General features: G+C 45.0%; 1 protein-coding gene across 1 annotated transcript in view; it reads left to right on the top strand.

Annotated features, from left to right (window-relative positions):
• The first annotated feature begins 731 nt into the window (after window positions 1-731).
• HOOK1 (hook microtubule tethering protein 1) overlaps window positions 732-25154 on the top strand; it is a 54833-nt gene continuing 30410 nt past the window's right edge. The window contains exons 1-9 of the mRNA XM_027852765.1: window positions 732-810; window positions 7071-7156; window positions 11966-12038; window positions 16011-16061; window positions 17928-18060; window positions 20256-20323; window positions 22035-22094; window positions 23546-23629; window positions 24650-24816. Coding sequence (XP_027708566.1) covers window positions 748-810; window positions 7071-7156; window positions 11966-12038; window positions 16011-16061; window positions 17928-18060; window positions 20256-20323; window positions 22035-22094; window positions 23546-23629; window positions 24650-24816 — 785 coding nt within the window. The 5' untranslated portion in view covers window positions 732-747. The remainder of the gene's footprint in view (window positions 811-7070; window positions 7157-11965; window positions 12039-16010; window positions 16062-17927; window positions 18061-20255; window positions 20324-22034; window positions 22095-23545; window positions 23630-24649; window positions 24817-25154) is intronic.

Consider the following 25154-nt stretch of genomic DNA (forward strand, 5'->3'; position numbering starts at 1 on the left):
CCTACTGTGTGCCAGGCACTGTGCTGAGCGCTGGGGACACAAAGTAAGACAGAAGCAACCCCTATCCTCAAGGAGCTCACAGTCTAAGAGAGGAGACGACATGCCAACTACCTGTTACAAACAAGAGGCGGGCAGGATCCTTTGGAGAGGAGGAAGAAGGAAGGCAGGAGGGCGAGGTAGGTGGGGGCAGGTGTCGGGAGGCCCCGCCCCCGTCAGGTCACAAACCCGCCACGCCCCCAGCCGCCGGTCATTGGCCAGGGCTGCGGATGGGCGTGTCCAATGCCGGGCTCCGCCTCCACTCCCCGCCCCCCTCTTCCCTTTTTCCCTCCCCTCCCCCCTGCTGGAGGCTCGAGCGGGCACGCGACACCTTCTTTGTGGCCGGTGAGGGAGGGCAGCTCGGCTCCCTCGCGGGGCGGGGGGTGCCGGGAGGGTGGTTCCGAGCGCGGAGGGGGCTGGGCGGGCGGGCGGGCCGTGGGGGTGGGGAGTCGTGGGGTCGGGAGGGCGGGTGGCCGCGGGGGGAGGGCCCGGGCGCGCGGGCGCGGGGGCGCGCGGGGGCGGGGGCGCGCCGGGCTGACACCGCCTACGTAGCGCGCGCTCGCCTCGCGCCCGAGCCGGTGGCTGCAGCAACTCGCTCCCCAAGCTCCCGAGCGCCAGCGCCGGCCGTCGTGGACGCGGGCTCCGGGCTCCGGGCTCTGGCGGCGGAGGAAGGCGGCAGCGGCGGCGGCGGCGGAGGCCACGGCCACGGTCATGGAGGGGCAGCGGCTGTCCCCGCAACCCCAGCTCCAGCTCTGCGACAGCCTCATGATCTGGGTGAGCGTGGGGGCGGGGGGGGGGGGGGGTAGGGGCCGGGGGGGGGGGGCGCCGGGGGGGGGGGCGCCGTGACCTCCGCCGTCGCCGTCGTCGCGGCCGCCACGCGTGTCCCCTGTGCTGCCGTGGGGGAAACTGAGGCCCGGGGGCGTTGGCGAGGTTCCGGGCCGCCCCTGCTCGGGACACTCGTGGACCTGGGTCCGGGGGGTTTGGGGGGAGTGGGCAGGACGCGCGGGGCCCGTGCGGGGCCCCCGAGCCGCACACCTGTGCTCCCCAGCCGGCGGGTGACCTTGGCCCGCCCGAGCTTCGGCCTTCGGGGCGGTGCATGCGGGGTCCGGACGAGGCGTGACCCTGGGGGGCCGGAGGGAGGGTGGGGGCAGCGTCCTGGGCCCGGGGAGCCCCGCGCCCCCTGCTCCTGTCCTGGGGGGGGTGGGGGCTCCAGCTGACGGCCCCGAACTGAGCTTGGGGCAGCCGGGATCGGTCGGTCCGTCCGTCCGTCCGTCTGCCCGTGAGCGTGCCTGGGGACAGACGGACGTCCACGCGTGTGCATCGGGGGCAGTGGAGCCGACGCGGGTACGGACGTGCCATCTGCGCACACGCATCCGTGTCTGTCGGTCCTCGGAGCCCCCCTGAGGGCCCGGGTGTCAAAGGGCAGGTGGCCCAGGTGTGGCCTTGGGCAGGGAACATGCCCCAGCGTTCTGGATCCCAGGGATGCCCAGCCCCGTTCCGTCCGTGGGGCGTCTGCAAAGTGTGCGTGGAGTGAACACCACTGACTGGCCAGGTGGCCATTGCTGCCGGGAAACTGGACAGAGGTTTCTTAAAATATGTAGGATTTTTTGTATTAAACCTAGGATAGATTTAATTATTTGGTTCAAAAAGAATTGAAATGTGTAAAGTTTCTGGATTACAATTAGCAGGTTATTTAACTATGATAATCACCTGGCCAATAAATATTTGAATTTAGAAATTGCAGTCAGTAGCACCTTTAAATACTTGTTTTATTGACTAGAAATAAAACTAAAGACCATAATCTGTACTTACTCCTGACAAAGGTGGGAAATTTAGGTCTTTATGATGTCATTGGGTTGTTAGTATGCTCATTTTCTCTAGCCATGTTTTAAGACTTTAAAATAGTATTAACTCTATAGCACCCAGCAAATGTATTTGAGTGTCTACTAGGAGTAAGGCACTCACCTAGGTGCTCTGAAATAAGTTGTGATCCCTGCCTTCAGGAAAGTTAATATTTTATATATTCTGTATATGTGTATATACAATATACACACATATATGTGGTATAAAACGCGTGTGTATATATGTGCAGACATATGTGAGTGCAACACTAGGCAGTATGTAATAATTATAGGAATAGTTCTATATAGGAGATATAAAATATATGTATATGTGCATGTGTTTGTATGTGTATAAAACTTCAACACTAGGCAGTATGCAATAATTATTATAGGAGTGGTCCAAAATGTCACTTGGAGGCTAGGTTGGATTTAGGATTTTATTGATAGAAGGAACTCCTAGATGAAGAGACTCCCTCTACCAGTGTTAGTCATTCAGTCAGCAAGTATTTATTAAGCCCTCATTTTGTGCCAGGCCCTGTTCCAAGCTTGGTGAATACAACGAGAGGCAAAAACAGTCTTTGTTATCAAGGAGTTCATATTGTAACGAGGGAGACAATGTTCAAATACCTGTGTGCGGTCAAGATCTAGCCATTTTAAATGGCAGAATTCCAGGGCATCAAGGCAGTAGCATTTGTGGGTAGGGGATGGCAGACCAGGAAAAATCTCCTGGAAAAGGTGGGACTTGATTCTTGAAGGAAGATTCTTGAAGACTGAAGTGAGGAGGAAGAAAATTCCGGGCATAGAAGCTGACAGCCACAGATGCTGAGACCAAGTGACCTGTTCCAGGAAATCCAAGCAGGCCAGTGTAGCTGGATTGGAGCAGAAATGGTGGAGGGGAGTGCTAGATGTTTAGTGCAGAAGAACATTTTTATACTTTGATCCTGAAGGCAAATAGGGATCTAGTGGAGTTCATTGATTATTGAGTGAGGGTGGAGTGACATTTTAGCTCCTAAGAGGAGATGGATTGGAGGGGGCAGAGAGACTTGAGGCAGCAAGGAGGCCAATCAGAAAGCTTTTGCAGTTAGTAGTTGAGGCACTCTGATAAAGGCCTGCACCATGCTGGCAGCTTGGTAGGAGAGGGCATCAAATGCCCTCCATCAAGTGGCCGTGCTGACCCTTCTCATGCTTATCTCCTGCTAGTCCCATATAGAGTTTACATTCCAGCCACCACTTGCCATTATTCCAAAGAGGTGTTTTCATACCTTTCATACGTTTCTACTTGAAAGCTTTCCCCAACTCTGCCTCTCAAAATCCTACTGGAGCAGCAGCTTGGCAGGGTGCTCTTTACAGAACTGGCCTTGGAGCCTTGGAAGACAGGAATTCCCCTCCAACAAGAGTACTTAGCCTCTCAGTGCCCTAGGGGACTCTCAAAGATCATAGCTTATAGAGAAGCAACATCCTCAGCTCCTTCCTTATTCACACTCACTCCCACCTAGTCAATCCATTGCCAAAGCTAGCTGCTACCTTTCATGTCTGTCCTAGACTAGCAGGAGATAAGCCTGAGAAGGTCCAGCAGGGTCACTTGATGGAGGGCATCGGATGCTGGGCAAAAGAGTTAGGGATGTTCTTGGTAGTCACTGCAGATGAAGAAACTAGCCTAATTAAAGCCAGTGCTTCTACTCTAGTAAGGCTGGTCAGGTAGCATTGATTACAGAACCCCAAGTCTTCTCATCACCAAGCCAAATTACCCCCAGTTCTTCAATCCAACTTCATATGACGTGGACTGAAGGCTCTTCATCATCTTGTTTGCCCTCCTCTGAATAATCTCCATTTTATCAATGGCCTTCCCAAAATGTGGTGTCTGGAACTGGACACGCAGTCCTCTACGTGTGGTCTGGCCAGATGTGCACCTCTCTAGGTCTGGACATCTGCCTAGAGTGGGCATGAGCCTAGACGGATGCCGTCTCTCCATGCTGTAGACTCATTGAGCTAAACCAACAGCCTGATGTCATTTTCAAATGAACTGTTTTCTAGTTCCCCCTCATCCCAATCTTGTCTTTGTGAAGATGATGCTTTTTAACTGAAATGTAAGATATTTGTCCTGACTAAATTTCTTATTGTTAGATCTGATCCAGTGTCCTGGCCTGTTGAGTTTTTTATGGTTTTTAATTGCCCTCCATGTGGCAGCAATCCCTCCCCACATTGTGTCTTCTGCACAGCTGATGGTTGTAGAGGATTGCTTGTGAGGAGGGGGCCAAGCGGAAAGCATCTACCTAGACATGATGTAGCAAAGGTGTAGGTCATGATGGTGGTGGCATTTGAAAGGAAGCAATCCATGGGAAAGAAATAGGACCTGGGGTCCTGGCATCAAGTGGGTGATGAGGGAAAGGAAAGGATAAAAAGATGACTGAAGTTTTTGACTTTGGGTGACTAGAAGAATGATACCATTACTAGAAATAAAGAAGTCTGGGGGAAGAGTACGTTTCGCAGGGGTGTGGAGTGGGCAGGAAAAAGAGTGGAGATATTTGGTTGTAGAGTTTGAGATACAAATGAGACATCATGGTATGTACCAGGCACTTTCAAGTACTTTGGAGCCCTGGAGTTGAGGGAGGTCAGAGCCTGAGAGAGAGAGAGCTCAGAGCTCAGATCTGATGTGTGTATACACATGTGCATATTGTGTTTTTATGTATAGGTATGTATATACATACTTTCCAATGCATATGTGTATATACACATGCACACGTATGTATTCACACACATTTAGATGTCAAACAAAGAGGGTGGTGGAAATCATGGGAATAGCTGAGAGCTCTGAGGAGAATTCCTGTGTAGAGAGAAGAGCAGGCAGCACCAAGGACAGAAGAATGCCAGGCTTCAGTTGGGTGCTTCAGAGGGCGGCTTCTAGCCAGTGATACCCCCAGGGGCCAGGTAGGGAGCTGTCTGTCAGGTTCAGGTTAATGAGAAGGGAATAGATTAGAAGCAGCATTTCACACTCTTGACAATTTACTTTCAATGTTATGTTAGAGCAAAGCAAATAAGATCAATTCCCAGGACTTGATTTTCCTTTGCCTGGTCACTGGGATTAGTGGAGGACCTCCTTTGTGGCCTTGTTAGGCTATCTGTTATTTTTGGGTCACACACTAAAGAGGCTTTGCTCTTAAATCTCATTGTGAAGGAGTAAGAACCAAAGAAGTCTGTTCCCTTCTTCCCTCCCAGCCCTTTCTCTCACCCTTCCCCCCTACTCCCAGTTTTTTTAATTCATCTACTGTACTTGGTTATATAATCTTTCAATTTACCCAAGTGAAATTACATTTTACTCTTATCTAATTTATTTTGTAGCTAAATTAAGCTCTGCCAAGAGGCACTTCTATCTTGTATGACTGTCAGGAGGAGAAACTGACCTCAATATGGGCATTGTGGGCATTGAGGCAGATTCCTAGCTAGGGGAAAGAGAAATTAGCTCATGATGTTTTACATAATATCATACCTGTCCAAAATGGTCTGATTTTTTTTTTCCAACAGATTTCAGCAAATAATACACTAATGGGGTGGTATATAAGAGTGTAAGAATAAAGCATTTAAGCTCTGTTCCATTGACTCCTAGGGGGTTCAGAGTCTATCCTCAGGGGTTTATTGATAATAAAACTTTCCAACTTTTGATTGCACCATCATTTTCAGATTCAGCCTTAACTGTAGAGAGAAGGGCAGGCTCAGGCAGCTGGGTGGTAGAGTGGATAGCTGCACGTGGAGTCTGGACTACTGAGTTCAAGTTAACTTTGTGACCCTGGGCAAATCACTTAACCTCTCCCAGTCTCAGTTTCCTTGTTTGTAAAAAAAAGGATAATAGCACCTACCTCACACGTTTGTTGTGAAAACCAATTGCCATAACATTTGTAAATCACTTTGTAAACCTTAAAGCCACACATATACATGCTATCTCATATTCTAGCTTAATAATAACAGCCTATTCTCAAAAAATAAGAGGACACTTGGGGGAGCTGAGATGGAAGTAGGATTTTTACGAGGGTCAGGAAGGTGGTAAACTGAGGAATTTGAGCCTTGGCCAAAAGAGCATTTGAGCTGGAGGAGATGAGAGAGTGATGCCCTGAAAGGAGATATCGTAGTTGCGTTTGAGAGGGGATTGGGATCAGATGAACAAGAATGGGGGTCGGAAGTGAAATTCTATCATTGAGTTGTGGAAATTTGGAGAGAAAGTCTTGCCAGACTAAAAGGGGGTCACACTGAAATTTCCCTGGCAGTCATTAATGCTGATTTTTTTAAAGGGGAAGTCCTTTTCTCACTTTAATCATTTCATTGTAAGATTTAATTTCTCTTTGTGGTAGAGATCAACCTATAAAGTACCCCCTCCCCCCAGGTCACCGTGTAGAACTGTGTCTGTGTGAAGTGTCAGATTGAAATGGAACAGGAATAAAGTCAGAATGAATACAAAATGGAAGTCACCACAGAGGAGGCTTGATTTCTCATGCCCTGAGGAAGATTGACAAAGCCGCTGTTATAGGTTAACTAGCCTCAGGCTAGTCCTGGCATTGGGCCAGTTGTGGGAGAGCAGCAGGCATCTTGTCAGACTGCCTTTCTGTCTTATTTTCAGAACTAAATGACAAACTTTGCAAACAGTTTTAGACTTGAAGTTTCTAGCCTTGGGCATGTCATAAGGGGGTAATGTGTGAGTGGAATTTTAAAGTCACAAATGGAGAGGAGAGAGGGATCTACTTTTTTTTAAAAGTTTGCTACTTAAAATATGATATTTCCATTGAGCAGTTTTCAAAAGTCACCTGTGTGGGGCGGGGGGATATTTTGAAAGATCATATGAGCATTCTCAGATTTTTACCCTCAGGTTACTCAAAAAGACCCCCACTCCCCCCTAGTTCTCCAGCTAGGGTGGCATGGTGCTGTTTGGCATAGAAAAGAAACATACCATAAAAATGTGTGTGTGTTTTACTGTCTCTCTGATTTTTACAAAATGTAGATTATTCTTTTTGTTTAATATATTTTGTAACCAGGGAAATATTTGCTGATTGAATTTTGTTGGGATCTGTTTATAATGAGGTATTTTTTTTTAATTTGCCTTTCCTCCTTCCCTCCCCCTCTCTTGTTGTAAATGTAAGATTGATTGTAGGTATATTGTACTGGCTGCAGAAGGAAAGCGTCTCATTCTGCTTTTTTGTTGTTTAGTTGCAGACATTTAATACTGCTGCCCCTTGTAAGAATGTCCGGCAATTAACAAATGGGGTTGCCATGGCCCAAGTTCTTCATCAGATGTAAGTAGCCATTGGTGATTGTCATTCAGAATACTCGGGAAGGTATTAAGATATACGTCTTCCATATCTGGTTATCTTCCCTTTGAGCATTTCAGTGTTCTTTCTAATAAGGATTGTTTTAAAATGTCATTTTTTTCTTAAGAACCTTTAAAATTCACTTTATCTCAAGCAGTATTCATTAAGTATCTCCTATGTGCCGCATACCTTGCTAATGAGGGGCTGGGGATTCAGGGACAAAAACACAAACCAAATAGTCCCTGCCTTCAAGGACCTTAGGTTCTGATGGAGAAATATATGTACAGAGAAGTAAGCACAACAAATATATAAAGTCATTTTGTAGGCCGGGCGGGGGGGAAGAGGGAGGAAGGAGAAAGAGCCAAGGAAGGGCCTTGTGTGGCAGGTGAAGTGGAGTTGTATCTTAAGAGGAGCTAGAGACAGAACATTCCAGGCACAGGGCACAGGCTGGGCAAAGGTGTGGAGGTTTGAGAGATTAGCAAGTGGGCTTGGGAGATTAGCAAGTGGGCTCCGGAGAGTAGATGGTAGAGAGAGGGCTAGTAATGTGACGTTCAAGCTAGAAAGAGAAGCTAAAGCCACATGGAACAGATAGTAAAAGGCTTTTTAAGTCCTAAATAGAGAAGTTTGTATTTTGGCATTTGGACCAATAAATTAGGTTTCTTTTCAGAAAGAAGTGTAAGATTTATAATCATCATGTAATGAGGAATCATTGGACCAGAATTTAAGCTCTTACTGTGTGTCAGGTATTGTGCTAGGTACCGGGCATAGAAAGCCATAAATGAAATATTCTCTTCTCCTCACGACTTTGCATTTTATATGCAGAGGCTACATGTACATGTATAAATATATGTGAATATAAACCAAATAATACAAGCTGATTTTCAGGAGTGGTGTAAGGAGATACCAGCACCTGAGGCTATCGGCAAAGCCTCATGAAGGAGAACAGAGCTTTGAAATAAGCTAAAAGACAGAGGGGAGGAGAAAGAGAATTCCAGGCATCAGACAAAGCTCGGAGTTAGCAGATGGAAGATGGATGAGAAGAACATGAAAGCCAATTTGGCCTGAGCAAAGATTACCTGAAAGGGAAATGTAGTGTATGATGGGCCTGGAAGGGGTGGTTGGAGCCCCACTATGAAGAGCTTTAAATATCAAATAGAAGAGTAGGTCTTTAATTCTGGAGGTAAGAGGGAGCTACAGAATGTGTAGCACAGGTGTGACAGGTGAGATCTGGACTGAGTATTGCTTCGGCAGCTGAGTGAAGGAGGGATTGGAGAAGGGAAAATCAGGGAAATCAATTAAGAGGCAATGCAAGAGTCCAGGTGACAGGTGATGATGGCCTGAACTAAAATGACTGCTGTCTCAGTGGAGAGAAGGGGCTGATGGGAGAGATGGCACCCAGGGAGAATCAGTAAGATTTGGAAATCAGTGGGGTGTTTGGGGTGAGAGCGAGGGATTGAGAATGACACTGATTGGAAGGTTGGATGGTGCCTTCTAGAACTGGGAAGGTTCAAAAGAGAGATGAGTGTGGGCAGGAAAAATAACAATCTCTGCTTTGGACATGGTGAGTTTGAAATGTATCTAAGACATCCAATTGGTGATGCAGAGCTGAAGTTCAGAGGAGAAAATGGGGCAGGGGATACGTAGATTGATAGATAGCTAGCTTGGCAGACAGACCAACAGACAGAGAGATGGATAGCTAGATAGATTGATAGAGATAGACAGATCCAGCAGATGATGATTGAGCTCAGGGGAGGTGATGAGATCATCATGTAAGAAGAGGGGTCAGGACAAAGCTTTGGGCTCTAACCACAGGTGAGGGGTTTTACAGGAAAGTGGTCATGCTTCTTCAGTTTTTATTGAAACTTTAACTTTTGTAGGTGAAGGTCAGCAGTGTATTCCTCTGCCGGTCTTAGAACTAACCGATCAAAGACAGAGAGGGTAGAGGTCAGCTTTGGCAATATTACTGGCCTTTGCAGATTTTGATGTTCAGTGTTATTTAAATTGTCTTCCTATGTTCCTTTCAGTAAGCTAGAAAAGGAATCAGGCAGGGAGGTGTTAGGAACCCAAGATTTCAGTGCAAATGCATTTTTATAATTTTGTTTAATAATATTTAACTTGACAAATGAAGGGGAATAGCAGAGTAAGTCTTAAGAATCCTGTTGGGTTAGGAATTGAATAAAAGAAATGTGGCTTGGTTGAAATAGGGAACCATAGCACATCTATAGGAATCTACAGATGATTCACCTCTCACTGGCTGGCACAGGAGTTGCCTTAAGGATCGAAGAGCCTGGTGCTGAGTCCCCACCATCCTAGGTGTCAGGGACCATTCCCAGACAGCTGCACACCTTTGGATGTCACCGTGATTATAGTGTAAGCTTCTTGAGAGCAGGGACTGTCTTTATTCTTGTGCTTGTATCCCCAGCGCCTGACGCAGTACCTGGCACATCGCAGATGCTGCGTAAATATTTATTGGCTAACTACTTCATGGCTTGTCACTGTCTCCTCCATCAGCAGAGATGGCAGCCTTCCACTGCCTCAGGCCAAAGTTTCATGAGTGACCATGGAAACCAAGGGCTGAGTATCTCACCCTCAGGTGATCAGTAGCCTTCATCAGCCCTGTGCTCAAAGGTTTTCCAGCTCACTGGGACCTCTGTGTGCATGTGCTCCATGATTACAGCCTTCAGACAACCCTGGTCACTTCTAAACCTCACTCAGGCAATAGAGGAAGACGTGGGTGGAATCATTCCCAATGAAGATCAATTAAAATGAGGGGGGGGGAAGGGGGGGAGGGATAAAGATGTAGAGAGAGACAGAGACAGAGACAGAGAGAGAGAGAGAACATAGGTTAATTCACTCCTTTGCTCACAGTAGCATATGTAGCATATACATATAAGATTTTTACAAATAAGTACTCAGCTGCCTCAGATGCAAACAGATGTTTATCAGTTCATCTTTAAGGCTCTTCTGATGCTAAAATTCTGTGATTTTGTTATTCTAGAATTGTGGTTTTCAAAACATCATTTACATTTGTGAAGTGGAGTGCATCTATTATAGATTTTGTTTTTTTGGGGAACTAGATAAAAGCCATGTAGTAGAAGATGCCTTAAATCTGGAAATTAAATGGAGAAATTTGAGATTAGGTGAGGATGTGTGGGATGACATCTGTAAGAACCTGTAGTTAATCATTTCTTCTCTATGTCAAAATCAATTTTTATTCTGATGGAAATCTCAGTCTTATACAAGTGAAATGAGTGGTGGTTAAAAAAAAATACTTGGGTAATTTTTATATGGCCTTTTGTGTTTTAAAATTTTTTTTTTTTTTTACTGTTTAACTTGATAAAAAGAGAAAGGAGGGGAGCACTAAGTTAGGTATGTTTCACCCAGCATTCAAATATAAATTTGCTTTTATTATTAAAAATAGTTAAATTTCCATTTTTTCTAGGAATCTTACGATTATAGAATAATCTTAGTTCTAACTCAGTTGATAAAAACAGGATTTTATTATTCTGGTACACCTCTAGGAATTATGATTTTGATGGTTGCAACCCCCCAAAAAGAACTAGAGAGCTCCGAGTTTTAGTTTTAAGTTTGGGGTTATCATTTGTTTTTGTTCTTCTTTGCATATTACAGACAACCTGTCATTTTTTAATGTTCACTACTCTTTTGTTCTTTCTTCTATAATAAGTGTAGCTGGTGACCAGCAGGGGAGCTTTTGTTAAGTGGAGAAGCTTCATCTTATTTCTGGGTTAGATTTGAAATTGGAAGAGAACAAACGATCATGGGGAAGAAAGCAAAGTCCCCTGGAGGAATTAAGAGTTACACTTGAGTGTAGTGCCTCCCCCACCTTGTGTAAAGCTGTTTGTACAGCTTTGTAGCTAACGCTTAAAATCACAGCCACCACCAGCTGATGCTCTTTAGTGTTAAACTTCTCAGTACTTACCACAAAATCAGAGAGAGCATGGCACTGAATAAACCACACTGGATTGCGAGATTGCAAGCAATCAAGTTGATCTGGTTGGTTCTGCTGAACTGGTTATCAGTAGGCTACTTTTGTCAAAAAGTGTTAACTGCTTTGTACATATCATGGCCATGATGTCTGAGTTTTGGGAAAGGATTAAGAAAACTTAATATTGTTTCTCTGGAAGTGGAGAAGACCTAGGAGAGAGCATATATTTGCAGAATGCACAGTTGCCACTGAACAGTGTTAGCTGCCATTTCCTCCAGGCAACTTTTCCCGACCTCAGTACCCTGATGACTCCTGGTTTGTCCCACTCCCTTGGCAGATCACAATCACTTGTATGTGAGCCACTCTGTCCTTGAGGCAGAGATAGCATCTTATTCATTTTTGTATTCACCCTTTCACATGGTAATTGGTCAATAAACATTTGTTGAATCAATAAATGCACGGGAATTTTATTAGTAATAGATAAGCAGAGTCCCATGGTGCCCCTCTAAACTTAGATGCATTAAAAGGCTGTGACAGAGCAGGAGCTAGTCTTAACCCTAGCAGTCATACAGTTACAAGGCTGTAATTTAAAATGAACTTGTCCCTTCACATTTTATTTATAAAAGATGCTAATTATATTGAGAGACTTATACAAAGAGTAACTTTGAGGGGACCCTGAGGGCATTCAGTGGATATGGTTAAATATTTGAGGGTACTGTTTATTTGACAGATGTTTGCCTTGAGTATTAAAGTGATTGCTTTCTTGGTGAAGTAGTTGGGCATTCTTGACCCATTTTCACTGCATTCAAATGTTTTAATGGTTGGTTTATGTGTGTGTTTTATTTCAGAGATGTTGCTTGGTTTAATGACTCTTGGTTAGGCCGAATCAAAGAGGATGTTGGTGACAATTGGAGAATAAAGGTATCCATGATGACATTGACTAGCTTGCTGAAGTTCAAAGACATCTTGGTACAATAGAAGGAATACTGTGTCTGGAGCCAGAAAACCTGGGTTCAGATCCTGCCTCTAAAGCACACTACTTGGTGACCTCTGGAAACTCACCTCATCTCCCTGGGCTTTTGGTTAATCCTCATCAGTAAAATTAGGGGGTTTTTCTAGATCGCTTTTCAGTTCCCTTCTAGCCCTAGGTATATGATGTTGTGCTCTCAAAAGTTTTTGAAACCTGATCTCAATTGAATTTCCCAAAAAATTACAATGTGGTCTTAAAATAATTTGAATTTATCTACAAGTGAAAATTATTATTTCGTGTATTTTCACCTAATTTAATTATACAGACTCATCTTAATTACATAGCATGATCAAGGACTGGAATTGAATGTACCAGTTAATCCCATTCTTAATCATATCAACAATTCAAAAAATAAAGCAAAAAAAAATTTTTGCTCTTTAGAAGGAAAATACTAAGAACCCTCCAAATGGGCATTTCCTTCTTAAAAATTTCAAAATAAAAGTACATGTTTCTTTCTCATTTTCCCCTTTCTAAAGAAGGAAGTTGGATTTTTTTTCCTACTCTTCACGTGAAAACGAGGGAAAGAGAATTCCATTAAGGCTTTTCTTGTAACATTCATATTGTATGTTGAGTTCTTTAAATAAACATGTTCTGGCTGTTTTTTGAAGTCAGAGTTTTTGTATTTTCTCAGCAAACAGTATTAAGCAAGCTCAGTATTATGCTTAGTATCTGCCATACAAAAGGCTTTCCACACAAATTCTAAGCCTTATGAGCCTTTATGGGTTCATTGGCTTTAACACAGTGAATGAAATTTCACTCTACTTTCTAGTGGCTGAAGGATCAGTGATGGAAGGAGTGGGAGGAGAAAAGAGAAGGAGGAAATGCTGATGCGTTTCTATGAGAGTCTGTTCTCTGACCTGACAATCCACGGTGCCTCGAGGGCTGGTTGGGGTTTCCTGGGGGAGCCATCCCCTCTCTTGGGGGTGGCTCAGGACAGAGGCCACATCCTGGCTCCTGGGACAAGTCGCTTCCCTCTCCCTGGGCTTTCTGCCCAGCCTGCTGTCAGAGCTGTTGGGGAGCTGTGGGAAAGCGTTTCACGCAAAATGGGGGGAGGGGGTGGAATCATTAGGGGCATTTGAGGATTCTAGTGAACCAGGTGCTTGACTCTCTCTGCCTCAGTTACCTTGTCTATAGAATGGGAATGGTGGTACTTACCATTTGACCTCGTAGGTATGTCTTGAGGAGAGTACTTTAGAACATGGAGGGTGCTGTTGTAGTGAGCCTCGGTCTCCTCAGGTCAGTTAAATGTGTTTGTTCTCTGCCTTGTGCAGGCAGTGGGTGATCTCTGTCCTCAGGGAGCTCCCCTTCTGTGGGAGAACACACTGTGAACACAAATACAAAAAGCCCAAGACATTGTGAGGATGGAGAGACATTGCAGACTTGGCTGATCTAGCACAGGTCATAGCCCAGGACGTGGTCCCTGGGCTGGTCTAGGTGGGGAGAGAGCCTTGATGATGAGCCGAGAGCTGTATCAGTAGGGAGTACAGCACGAGCTGGCTCCCAGAGCCCAGAGGTAGAGTCTGGGCAAGATGGGCTTTGGCTGGGACGAGGACAGCATGAGGCATCCTGTGAAATCAGCTTGACAGATTGTAAAAGGCTGTAGTTTGCAGTGGCAACAAGGAGTCCTGGGAGAGCTCAGAAGCAGACAGTTCAATCTAATAGCTTGGTCAAAGGGGAAGAAATCCTAATTTGGGAGGGGGCTCGACCAAATCAATTGATCAACAAGCATTTGTTAAATGTCTGCTACGCGCCAGGCACAATGCTAGGCCTGGGAAGTATAAATATTAAAAAAAAATACTCTGTGTTCTCAGAGAGCAGGCTTTCATTGTCATAGGAGAGAAACGTTGTTCTAGACATAGTAGGAACATAATAGGTGCTGTATAAATGCCATCAGTATTATTATTATTGGTCAAGAAATAGATGATGACAGGAGAAACAGGAGCGAGCAATGTTCCAGAAGGAGGGGGTGGCCCACAGTGTCCTAGGTGTCCACGAGGGTCTAGAGACTAAGGCTGGAGAAAAGGCCACTGGCATTTGTGGTTCTTTGTGCCACCTTTTCAGAATAGTCAGTGGGGTTGGGAAGTGGGGGTGATGCCCAAAGACAGTGCTGGGAGTTGGCAGCAAAAGTGAGGGACTGCTTCGTACAGTGGCCAGGCCAAGTGAGGGATTTTCAGACATGGTCACATTTAGGAAAGCTTGGGGAAGTGGAGAAACTGGAGAGATCAGTTACTGAGGAGATCTTTAATGAGAGCGCCTGTGGCCCCAGCTCTGTGGCTGTCCTGTGGGAGTGCAGAGCTCTTCCTTCTTCCTTCTGTTTCGTGCGTGTCTTTATGACCACATTAAGTCATCTGGCATTGGGTCCTTCCTGACTTCACCCCTGCCATCCTGTCTGGCCACCCAGGGCAGTCAACCTTCCAGTCACACTGACCTTGCTATTCCTTATACACATTTCCCTTGATCTCTCTTCTGAGCTTCTGCATAGTCAGTAAGCATTTATTGAGCACCTACTAGGTGCCAGGCACTATGCTAAGCACTAAGGGTACAGTCCCTGCTCTCAAGGACCTCACAGTCTAATGGGGGGGACAGTATGAAAATAGCTATATGCAAACCAGATGAATACAGGGTAAATTGGAGATAATAAGCAGGGGCAATAATAATAACAACAACAACAACAATAATAATAATGATAACTAACAGTTATATAGTGCTTACCGTGTGCCAGGCACTGGGCTAAGCACTTTATAAACATTATCTCATTTGATCCTCATAATAACCCTAGGAGGCAAATGCTGTTATTATCCCCATTATACAAATGAGGAAACAGAGGCAGACAGAGGTTCATTGACTTGTGCAAGGTCCCACAGCTAGCCGGTGTCTGAGGCTAGGTTTGAAATTGGGTCCTTCTGGATCTGGCCCTCTGGCACCCTTTGGCTGAATCTAGGCACTAGCATTAGGGACATCAGGAAAGGCTTCTTATAGGATCTGGGAGTGGAGACAGGCTTGAGACCAAGAGGTGGATTTCTGGATGGACAGACCAGAAAGTTCTGAAAGAGCCTCAGACATAGGTATTCTGACAGAGGCCCACAGCTCTCAAGTGTGGCCCAAACCAGATTAAAATTTACTTGAGGAATATTTAAAAAAATACAATCACAAAAGTATTTTGTTGATGCTTGGCTAGCCTACTGCTTATTGGTGTGAAGAATATTGCAATTTTTCCTGTCAAGATATTTTTGATGTTCTTTTTAATTTGTTGCACAATTATTTGTTGTTATTGTTTAGTGTTTATATGTTTAAGTGAATGTATGACTGCATGGATCCATATGTGGGCTTGAGTGCTCAAGGGCTGCCATCTCCTGTAGCCTTCCTGGCCATGTCCTGGTGCCTTCCTGTGGAAAATTACCTCATCCTTTGTATTTCTGTGTCTGTACTGTGCACATCCTTAGATATGAGGGGCAGCATGGCATGATGGAACCAGGAGGCCCAGGTTCAAGTCCTGCCTCTGACACATTCTGGTGTGTGACTCTTGAGCAAGTCCTTTCAGGCACAGGGTTCTATAGGGTTAGAAGGTGCCCACCTGCACATTCTTCATGTGGGTGCTCCAATCCCTTGCACATGTGGCCTCCCAGGACTGAGTTAAAGTCCAGGGGGCAGAAACCCTTGTAGGTGCTCCTGTTCCTAGCACCTTGGACAGTGCGTGGCACAGGACACCTCTGATGGTAAATGCTGGCTCATGGATAGGTATTTGTGGAACTGGACTATCACAGCTTTGCTTTAGGAGGAAAATTGGGACATTGATATTAACATAAAACAGACAGTGATGTGTGTCATTTATTTATTTTTGTTATCATCCTTTTGCATTTTAGGCTAGTAATTTGAAGAAGGTTCTTCAAGGAATTACGAGCTATTATCATGAGGTAAGAGCAGTGAATGACTTCTTTTACATATGTATCATGTATCACTTTTAATTTTGCTTTTCATTCAAATCTGGTCATAACTGGAATATTAATATTAACATTGCTGGTTTTTAACAGCTCACTGTGTAATGAATGACACAATTGTCACTTGGGCTTCATTTTTTTCAAATGAACTGCATTTTCATAAGTCGTGGGACACAGCACTCTGACCATTAATCTGTACACTACCAGGCAGTTTGGCAGTTAGGGGCCGTCATAGTGCACAGAGCACGAGGCCTAGAGTCAGGACGACCTGAGTTCACATCTGGCCTCAGACATTTACTAGCTGTGTGAGCCTGGGCAAGTCACTTCACCCTGTTTGCCTCAGTTCCTCATCTGTAAAATGAACTGGGAGCAGCTAGGTGGTGCAGTGGATAGAGCACCAGAGGACCTGAGTTCAAATCCGGTCTCAGACCAGACACTTGACACTACCTGTGTGACCGTGGGCAAGTCACTTAACCCCATTGCCCAGCCAAAAAAAAAAATTAGCTGGAGAAAGAAATGGCAGACCACTCCAGTATCTCTGCCAAGAAAGCCCTGAACACCACCGCCGCCACCACTATGAGGGAGTTCATGTAACGTGAGTATAGTTGACAGCATGATGAGAGTGTCTGATGTCCCAGTGTTTGAAAGCTCAGAAATGTCAGGAGGTAATTTCCAAAAAGTGCTTTGGGTAGAAGAGCCTCATATCAAGAAACTGCATTAGACTGTAAGCTTCCTAAGGGCAGGAACTCTGGTCTTTTCTGTTCTTATCTCAATACCCAGCCTGGAGCTTGCCCACAGTGCTGGCGCTTAGAGAAATGTGTAATGAGTGACTTATTGCTTGCATAAATCTCAGCCTCAAGGTTTGGGACAGGAAGCAGCACATTCTCCTGTGAGCTCTAGACACGGGCTTGGCCAGCCTACTGCTTATTGGTGTGAAGAATACTGCAATTTTTCCTGTCAAGATATTTTTGATGTTCTTTTTAATTTGTTACACAATTATTTGTTGTTATTGTTTAGTTGTTTCAGTTGTGACCAACTCTTCATGACCTCATTTGGGCTTTTCTTTGCAAAGATACTAGAGTGGTTTGCCATTTCCTTCTCCAGCTCATTTTATAGTTGAGAAAACTGAGGCAAACAGGGTGAAGTGACTTGTCCAGGGTCACACAGCTATAAGTGTCTGAAGCTGGATTTGAATTCAGGTCTTTCTTACTCCAGGCCGGCATTCTAGTCCTAAAAAGAGCTATTTTGGAGGATTCTTTCCAAAGTGTCTCTGAATTTTATCTAAACTTATTCTGTTTTCCAGAATGTTTTTACATTCATTTGAAAAATGAAAGGCGAATTCTACTACATTTCCAAATAGGTCCCTGCAGGTTATCCTTTCCCATTATTCTATAGGTATTAGCCTTACACCAAGAAATTATGGCGCTAGGCCTCATTGACTTACACTTTTTTACGTCTAAGACTCTCTATAAGACTACTTTATCTACCTTGCATTGATTATGACATATTTTTGGCTGCCAAGAGTCACATAAATGGATGTTTTGTGACAAAGTTTTATAGATTTTCTTGGTGATAAGGATGTTCACACATATATATGTATATATATATATATATATATATATATTTTTTTTACTTTTCTAACTCATCCTTATTAATAAATTTTTGTTGTATGAATGATCTCAAATTTTCTTTTACCTTTTTGTGCTTCCAGTCTGTAATTTCTTAATGTTTTCTGTACACTAATCAACTGCATACTTACAAAATGACATTGAAAGTGTCATTGATTTGTTCTGTTCATACATCATATTAGAAGCCTGACTCAATGTCCTTTTGATATCGCAGTTTTTAGGTCAACAGATTTCTGAAGAACTTATACCTGATTTAAGCCAAATCACTGAACGCTCAGACCCCACAGAGCTTGGCAGGCTACTGCAGCTTATTTTAGGCTGTGCAGTCAACTGTGAAAAGAAACAAGGTATGTGTGGTGGAACGGCAATGTTTTTGAGGAGGTGTTTGCTTCCTGGAAATGGTCCTTGTGGTGCCTCGTTGGGCTCATCCTACAGGAGGAGCTGAAATACTCTATCATTCTAAGGCTTTGTTCACTCTCCAGATGGCTTTCCCTCCCAAGAGCTGGGAGGCAGACGTTCTCCTCTTACCTTTGCAGTTGCCCAGCAGCATGACCTCGGCAGGTTACTTCTGAAAAGAAAAACAGCCATGTCAAGGGACGAGAATTATTTATAAACTTGTTCAGATACTTTGCACGTAGCTGTCATTCAGATACTTGCTGGTTGTGGAGGTATTTTTATATGCAGGTAGGCATGTGTGGCTTTGGACCCCTGGTTCTTGGAGATAAGGCTCTGGGCACTCTGGTGCCCTTTGCTAGTCGTGGTTGCAGAGAATCCAAAGATCAGGGTCATTCTTCACCTCAGCTCGTGAGGAAGAGCATCAGTTCTGATTCTGCCCGGAAATGCAGACGTGAGGGGTGAGATCTGTGGCACACAAGCCTTCGTAGGTACCTCACAGGTACCAGTGAGTCATTCTACTAGTCAATCCAGGTGAAAAGAAAGGACTGGCCTAACTGACCCTGAGCAGCACTGAAAGCTCTGCTCCTCTGTATTCAGTTATCATAATAAAGTCTCCTCCTTGGGTTCAAGTGACAGACTTCCTGAGTACAAGATGGGGAAGCAGGATGAGACAGCAGTTCATCTAAAACACATCTGAGAGCTTTCGTGGACAGTCATCTCCGCTTGAGTCAGTCAGGTGCCATGGCAGCCAAAGAGAAGTGGGGAGATGTTACTGTCTTCTGTCCTGTCTTCTTTCACCTTGCGGAAGTCCTGACCTCCTGACTGTAGATGCTTCTCCTTGTCCTGCGAACGCGGCCTCCCTCGTCCATCTCTGTCACTTGTTGGCTCCTCCTCTTTACCCTTGAAAAGGATTACATCCTTCCAAGGCTCTGTTCTGTCCTCGGCTTTCATTCGTTTCCCTGACTTCAACTTCTGAACTCTGCGTAAACAAATTCCGAATCCATATGTCTCCAGCCCTCCCTCCTTTCCCTGGTTCCAGACCCATTTGTCCTTGTACACATGGGACCAGAGCATCGGAGCGTTCAGGCGAAGTCTCAGGCAGAGCACGGCCAAGCAAGGCTTCCTCCTCTTGTTCCTCTTTCTGACTTAGCCAGTTGTGTTCATGGTGTGGGTGCTCTTTGACTCTCCGTTGTTTAAAGTCTCAATGTTATGTGTAACCTATATCAAATTGCTTACCTTTTCAAGGAGGGGAGGGGAAGAAGGAGAGATTTGAAACTCAAAATTTATTAGCTTTGAGTCTTCCCTCTCCCTCACTACATCCCAGATAGCAGATTTGCTGGTGGCATCTTGCTGAGTCTCCTTTCTATAACGTTTCACATCTCTCCCCTCTTGTTATGAGCTCCCACCCCCTGGAATTGTTAACAGCTTCTATTCTCTTTGTCCTGCCCGATCCCCTTTCTTCCTTGCTGATTGGCCGTCCTTCGCTATTCATACCAAGACTGTATTTCTCCTCCCCTGCAAAACTCCGCACTGGTTTCCCATTGTCTGCTGAACAAAGTTCTCGAGGCCTTCCTCATCCTGGCCTGTCTCCCCTCCCAGGCTTCCTTTGGTGGATGTGCCTCGTGTTCCACCACCCAGACTGTTCGCCCTCTTGTGTGTACTTCTGTGGTCTTGTTCCGTTGCTTCTGCCGTCCCCCCTTGACTGCCCTTGTTTGTGGAGATGCTGTCTCTCGAGCCCCTCATGAGTCAGGGGCTCTGGCTTCTCACGGCTGTGCTGCAATTTTCCCTGCAGGTTCATTAGCTTCGAGAGACTGGACTTAGATGATCTCTTACACATGTGATCTCAGAAAGGGTCATCTCTTTATGAGCCGTTTGCTCCTCTTCCATGCTGTCATCTTGGACCTTGGATCTGCCTTGGATCTTGTGCATTAATTTGTATGAAGGTTCCTTGCTGTTTGATTGTGTGTGGGCTGTGTCCCCTACTAGGCGCTGAGCTCCTTGAGAGCTACTCCCAGGGCTGGTCTCAGTGCAGTGTCCCCTGCGATAGCTGCTTACTCTTTGTGTTCTTTTTATTGTGGACAGTTCTTAATGTAGGCTGAAAAAAGGCAAGTGTTTCTCAAGTACATTTATGTATTTTGTACCCTAGAACACATTCAGAAAATTATGACCCTGGAAGAATCTGTTCAGCATGTTGTGATGACTGCTATTCAGGAGGTAAGCAGTGGTCTGGTTATAACAGGAAATGGAGGGTAGGAATCCCAAGGAACATTACATGTATTTAGGAAAAGGGAGAAGAATCAGGCTTGCATTGCATATGTTAAGGTAGAGATATGTGTTTTATGTAGCTCTATCTTTCTTTAATCTGTAATGGAGAAGTCTTTTGTGTGTATAGATACACACACATGCGTATACATGTAAACACACATACACACACACACACACGCACACTCACACACGCACATACGCACATACTTGTCTCCTGGAGAGAATGGATTGTTTCATTCTTTGTATTTATATCCTCAGCATTTAGCATAGTAGCTGGCACGTAGTAGGCATTTAACAAATAAATACTTGTTGGTTGCTTGATGAAGAGAGCATACCTGATTGGTAGGACTCTGAGGTCTGCATGGGCCGCTTCTGCAGCTCCCTCCCTCAGGAGTGGTGGCTGTTCAGGCATCAGCTCAGGATCCCGTAGGTACCTTGCCAGGAGGGAAGGCGATGGGTCTAGTTCAGAGGGAGGTACTGATGGCCCCGGTCAGGGTAACAGCTCGATTTCTGACTTGGACTGTTCTGAGCATAGAAGTTCTCAGAGAAAGCATGAGGAGCAAAGAAATGGCCCCAGTGCCCATCTGAGGCCTCTTGGACCAAGAAAAGTGAGGTCAGCAAAGACTAACCAAAAACAAAAAACCGGTAGTTTCCTGGACAACAGCAGACCCTGAGTGAGTTTTGGGGTTTGCTCTGGGGCCTAGTTTTGGGGGAGATGATATTTAGGGAATACTTGGGCAATCAACCTTTGTCTGGCATGTAGTAAGTACTTTAATAAATGCTTTGGCAGTCATTGTCACGTAGCTAGAGTTTTGTGTAGTTTTAGTTTGTCTCCAAAGCACTACATGAGATAGTCTTTGTCATATATGTGTGCATGATACGTACATGTATACATACATATATGTATACCTAGGTGCACATATATATCAAAGATTATTTTAATAGAATCTTTTTTTTTGTCATTTTAGTATAAACCCTATTGAAAATAGCCTTTCCAAATGAACAGCTAATTAGTAATTTAGCACATTGTATTTTGAAATGTTTAATGCTGGGGTCTAATTTTATTAGTATTACTTGACAAATACATTCTCTTCTATGAATAATGTTCTAAAACTAGGCTTGTGATTTTCAGTTAAAAATTATAATTTTTACCAAATATGGAGTATCCTGCCTTTCAGTAAAGGGATTTACGCTCTGCCATTCCATTGGTCAATGTACGTTATCTCCTCAGCCTGTACAGATCCTAAGTTCACATCTTAGCAGAAATGCTTTTGTGACTTGCCATGGCCGCCAGTATTTGTGACCTGGACTCCACCGTTCCTGGGGCTAAGCCTCTGACCTTCCTAAGACTGGTCCTTAGTCTAGAAATGCAGAGCCCTAGCCTGGCGCCATGACCAGTGCCACTGGCAGATCCTCCTCTTAGGGGGCCCTGTGCCACGCCTCCCGCCTCCTGCCCTGACGTGGGCTCCCACACTTTTCCTTTTCTCTTCTGTGTGACTATCAGTCGTTCCAGGGCTGCCCTGAGGCTGCTGTAGGGGCATCGTGTGGTCTGAGAATTGTCTGAATTCAGACCGATCTGGCCAATTCTAAATTGTTAAACATATGTTGCCACTTATCTTTTATATTGTAATTGACTCATTTTGACACTTCTCTTTCATAGTTAATGAGTAAAGAAATAGTGAACTGCACTTCAAGTGATGCTGGGGAGCTAGAACAACAGGTAACGAACACCCTCCTACCACAGCCTGGCTCAGAGTAGGCGCTTCATAGTCACCCCAGCATTAGTGAAACGCTTAATCTGAGCCCAGCACTGTTCCGAGAGCTTGATGCATGCCTGGTGATTGTGTTTTCTCTTGGGAGGTGACTGGGCCACTTCAATAGAATCAGGTCCAGGTGATGTCAGAGGTAGCTCGTTACCCCGGAAACGGTTATGAAGTGGCAGGTTAAGGGTTCTGACGTCAGATGTCTAAGGAGCTACTAGCTGAGATGAAGCCTACTGTAACAATCCTCGTGCCTTCTTTTCACTGCCTGGTAACCAGCAATTCGAGAAATCGAAAAGATCAATGAGTTCCTCCGTGACATGTATTCATGTTATACAAGGTCACGGGGGAGCAGGGCGAGGTGGGGAGCAGAGGGTGGTCTCACAAGCCTCCCTCCCTCCCGGGCTTGTTGGGGTCTTTTCCTCATGGAAAGTGGTCAATGCGTTGGGCTGTTGGCAAAACTGATTATAGGCTTATTGATCTTCTGATCCACAAGTGAGATCATTTGCCAGAATGCTTCTGGTTGGGCTACAAGAGCTAAATATAGCACCTACTTTTCCTCTGCTCTGTTCTTAAATACGCAAGTTTCAAGCAGCCAGAGGAAGTACACGTTCTTCTCAGTTTGCCGAACTAAATAACAGGCCTCTATTGTCACCGTGCTGCCTGCCTGTCAGCTGCTGTGGCTGTCACAGGAGAGCCCGCTTATCCTCCTCTGCTTGACTCCCTTCCCTGGACTCGTCGTCTCACTTTCTCGTCCACCTCCCTTCTCCAGCATTTGCCCCTGGCCCCACAGGCCTGTGCAGTTTGCACTCTGGGAACTGCCTGTGTTCCCCTACCTAAGGGCTCCTCATGGTGTCTGTCAGGTCATGAAGTCATCTCAAAAGCATTTGATTTTGAACTCTTCTTAATTTTTACAGTACTGTTGGGTATTGTGTGTGTGTGTGTGTGTGTGTGTGTGTGTATGTGTGTGTTTGTGTGTTTTAGTGAGGTTGGATTATGAAACCAGGCAAAAAAAAATTCATAGTAATTCCTTAAATCAGGGATCACTGCGTTGTGATGCTTTCTAAGAAGTCTACAAAATTTTAGTACTCACTGTTGATTTTCAGTCAGAGTATTATATGGTGCCCAATTGCGTATGGTTCCTGTGGAAATTTATTTATAAATAATGAGGCTCTTTAAGTATTGTTTTCATTAGGCACTGAATTGCCTCTTTGTGTATGGCTCTACTGAAAATTTAGTAAGTACATAATGCATTTTAAATTATTTCGAAGTCTTGTATGTGTGTGTTTACATAGAAAAGTCTGTCATATTGATCTGTGTGTATGTGTGTGCGCTCATGCATACCAAGCAGAATACACTTTTTTCAGTTTAAAAAGGTATAAACTTAATTTTACTCCTTTTCTTGCTGTAGCTTAGAAGAGCCCTAGAAGAACTTCAGGATGCATTAGCAGAGAAAGAAGAACTAAAGCAAAGATGTGGAGAACTAGACATGCAGGTAAGTGCAGAAGGGCGGGTGGAGACCGGGTGGGGGTGGGGCAGATTTACAGGTAGTCCTGGGGGAAAGGGTGGTGCTCTTTGTGTGACTCACACCTGGACACTGTCACCTACTACCCTTTGACCCACACATTTTAGCTGCCCACCCTCGTCCCCATCCCACAACGTGTAGAGGCTGAGTTTTGTTTTTTTGTTTTTCTAACCTGTCATTTCTATGGTAGATAAGAATGTGGGACCTGGAGTCAGGAAGACCTCAGTTCAAATCCAGCCTCAGACACTTACTAGCTGTGTGACCCTGGGCAAGTTACTTAATCAATATCTGCCTCAGTTTCCTCATCTATAAAATGGTATTAATAATAGCACCTACCTCCCAGGGTGTTTGCGAGGATCAAATGAAATCATATTTGTAAAGCCTTTGCAACTTTTTAGGCACTATATAAATACTAGCTACTATGGTTGTTGTTTTTATTATTTCAAAGCTGCATTTGAAGAGGTGAAAGTAGAATTCCTAATGCAACAAATGGTTAGAGATATTTTCATTTTAAACAGTGAGCTAAAATTATTTTCTGTCTTCATCAGTGATCCCTGAGAATCCCAGCCATAGATGGACGAAGCTGGGATGAGGGTAGTGAGATAGTGTTTCTTTTAAAATATACTGGGAAACAGCTCTCTCAAGCATGTGCCTGGTCATACCTAAAGATGTACAACTTTTGTTTTTGTTGTTTTTTGCAATTGGGGTTAAGTGACTTGCCCAGGGTCACACAGCTAGTGAGTGTCAAGTGTTTGGCCGCATTTGAACTCAGGTCCTCCTGACTTCAGGGCCAGTGCTCTTTCCACTGTGCCACCTAACTGCCCCTAAGGTGTACAACTTTTAACAAAGTGTTTATCATTAGAAAAGCGTGTGCTATCTTCAGCCTCCTGGGGGTGAGGGGAGAAGACTCTTTCCTGGCTGGCAACTTGCTGTGTATTTGGCGTCTTCTTGTGTTGAGTTTGTGACGACCCGGGAGTCTTTGTTCTCCAGGTAACTGCCCTTCAAGACGAAAAGAACACGCTGGTGTCTGAGAACGAGATGATGAATGAGAGGCTGGAGCAGTTAGACGGCTCTTTGGAAGACCCAAACACGGTGGTGGCAAAAAAGTATTTTCATGCCCAGTTACAGCTAGAGCAGCTTCAAGAAGAGAACTTTCGGTATGAACTCATTAGAGTCTTCGTCAGGACGCTTGTCTGTTCTGGTCTGTGTCCTTGGTCGCATAATCAGTGCTATCACATGTGGTGGAAGACACCACTCGGGGAGTCGGGAGCCCAGGGCCACTCTTCCCCTGGGGACATGGGCAAGGCATCGCACTATCCTTGCTTGTAGAATTGGCCTTTTGGGTATCTCCCGGCCCAGGAGGTTTGTGCTTGCGTGCTGTGTGTGGGGCACCATGCTAAGACATGGGAGGGGCAAAGCCCTGGCACGCATCTTCCCTGCCCTCAGAGGGCTTGCAAGTGAGCTGGGAAATGGGGATGCACAGGAGGGCAAAAGT

This window comes from Vombatus ursinus, unplaced genomic scaffold, assembly GCF_900497805.2.
Source record: "Vombatus ursinus unplaced genomic scaffold, bare-nosed wombat genome assembly UNPS02009824.1, whole genome shotgun sequence".
NCBI lineage: Eukaryota > Metazoa > Chordata > Mammalia > Diprotodontia > Vombatidae > Vombatus > Vombatus ursinus.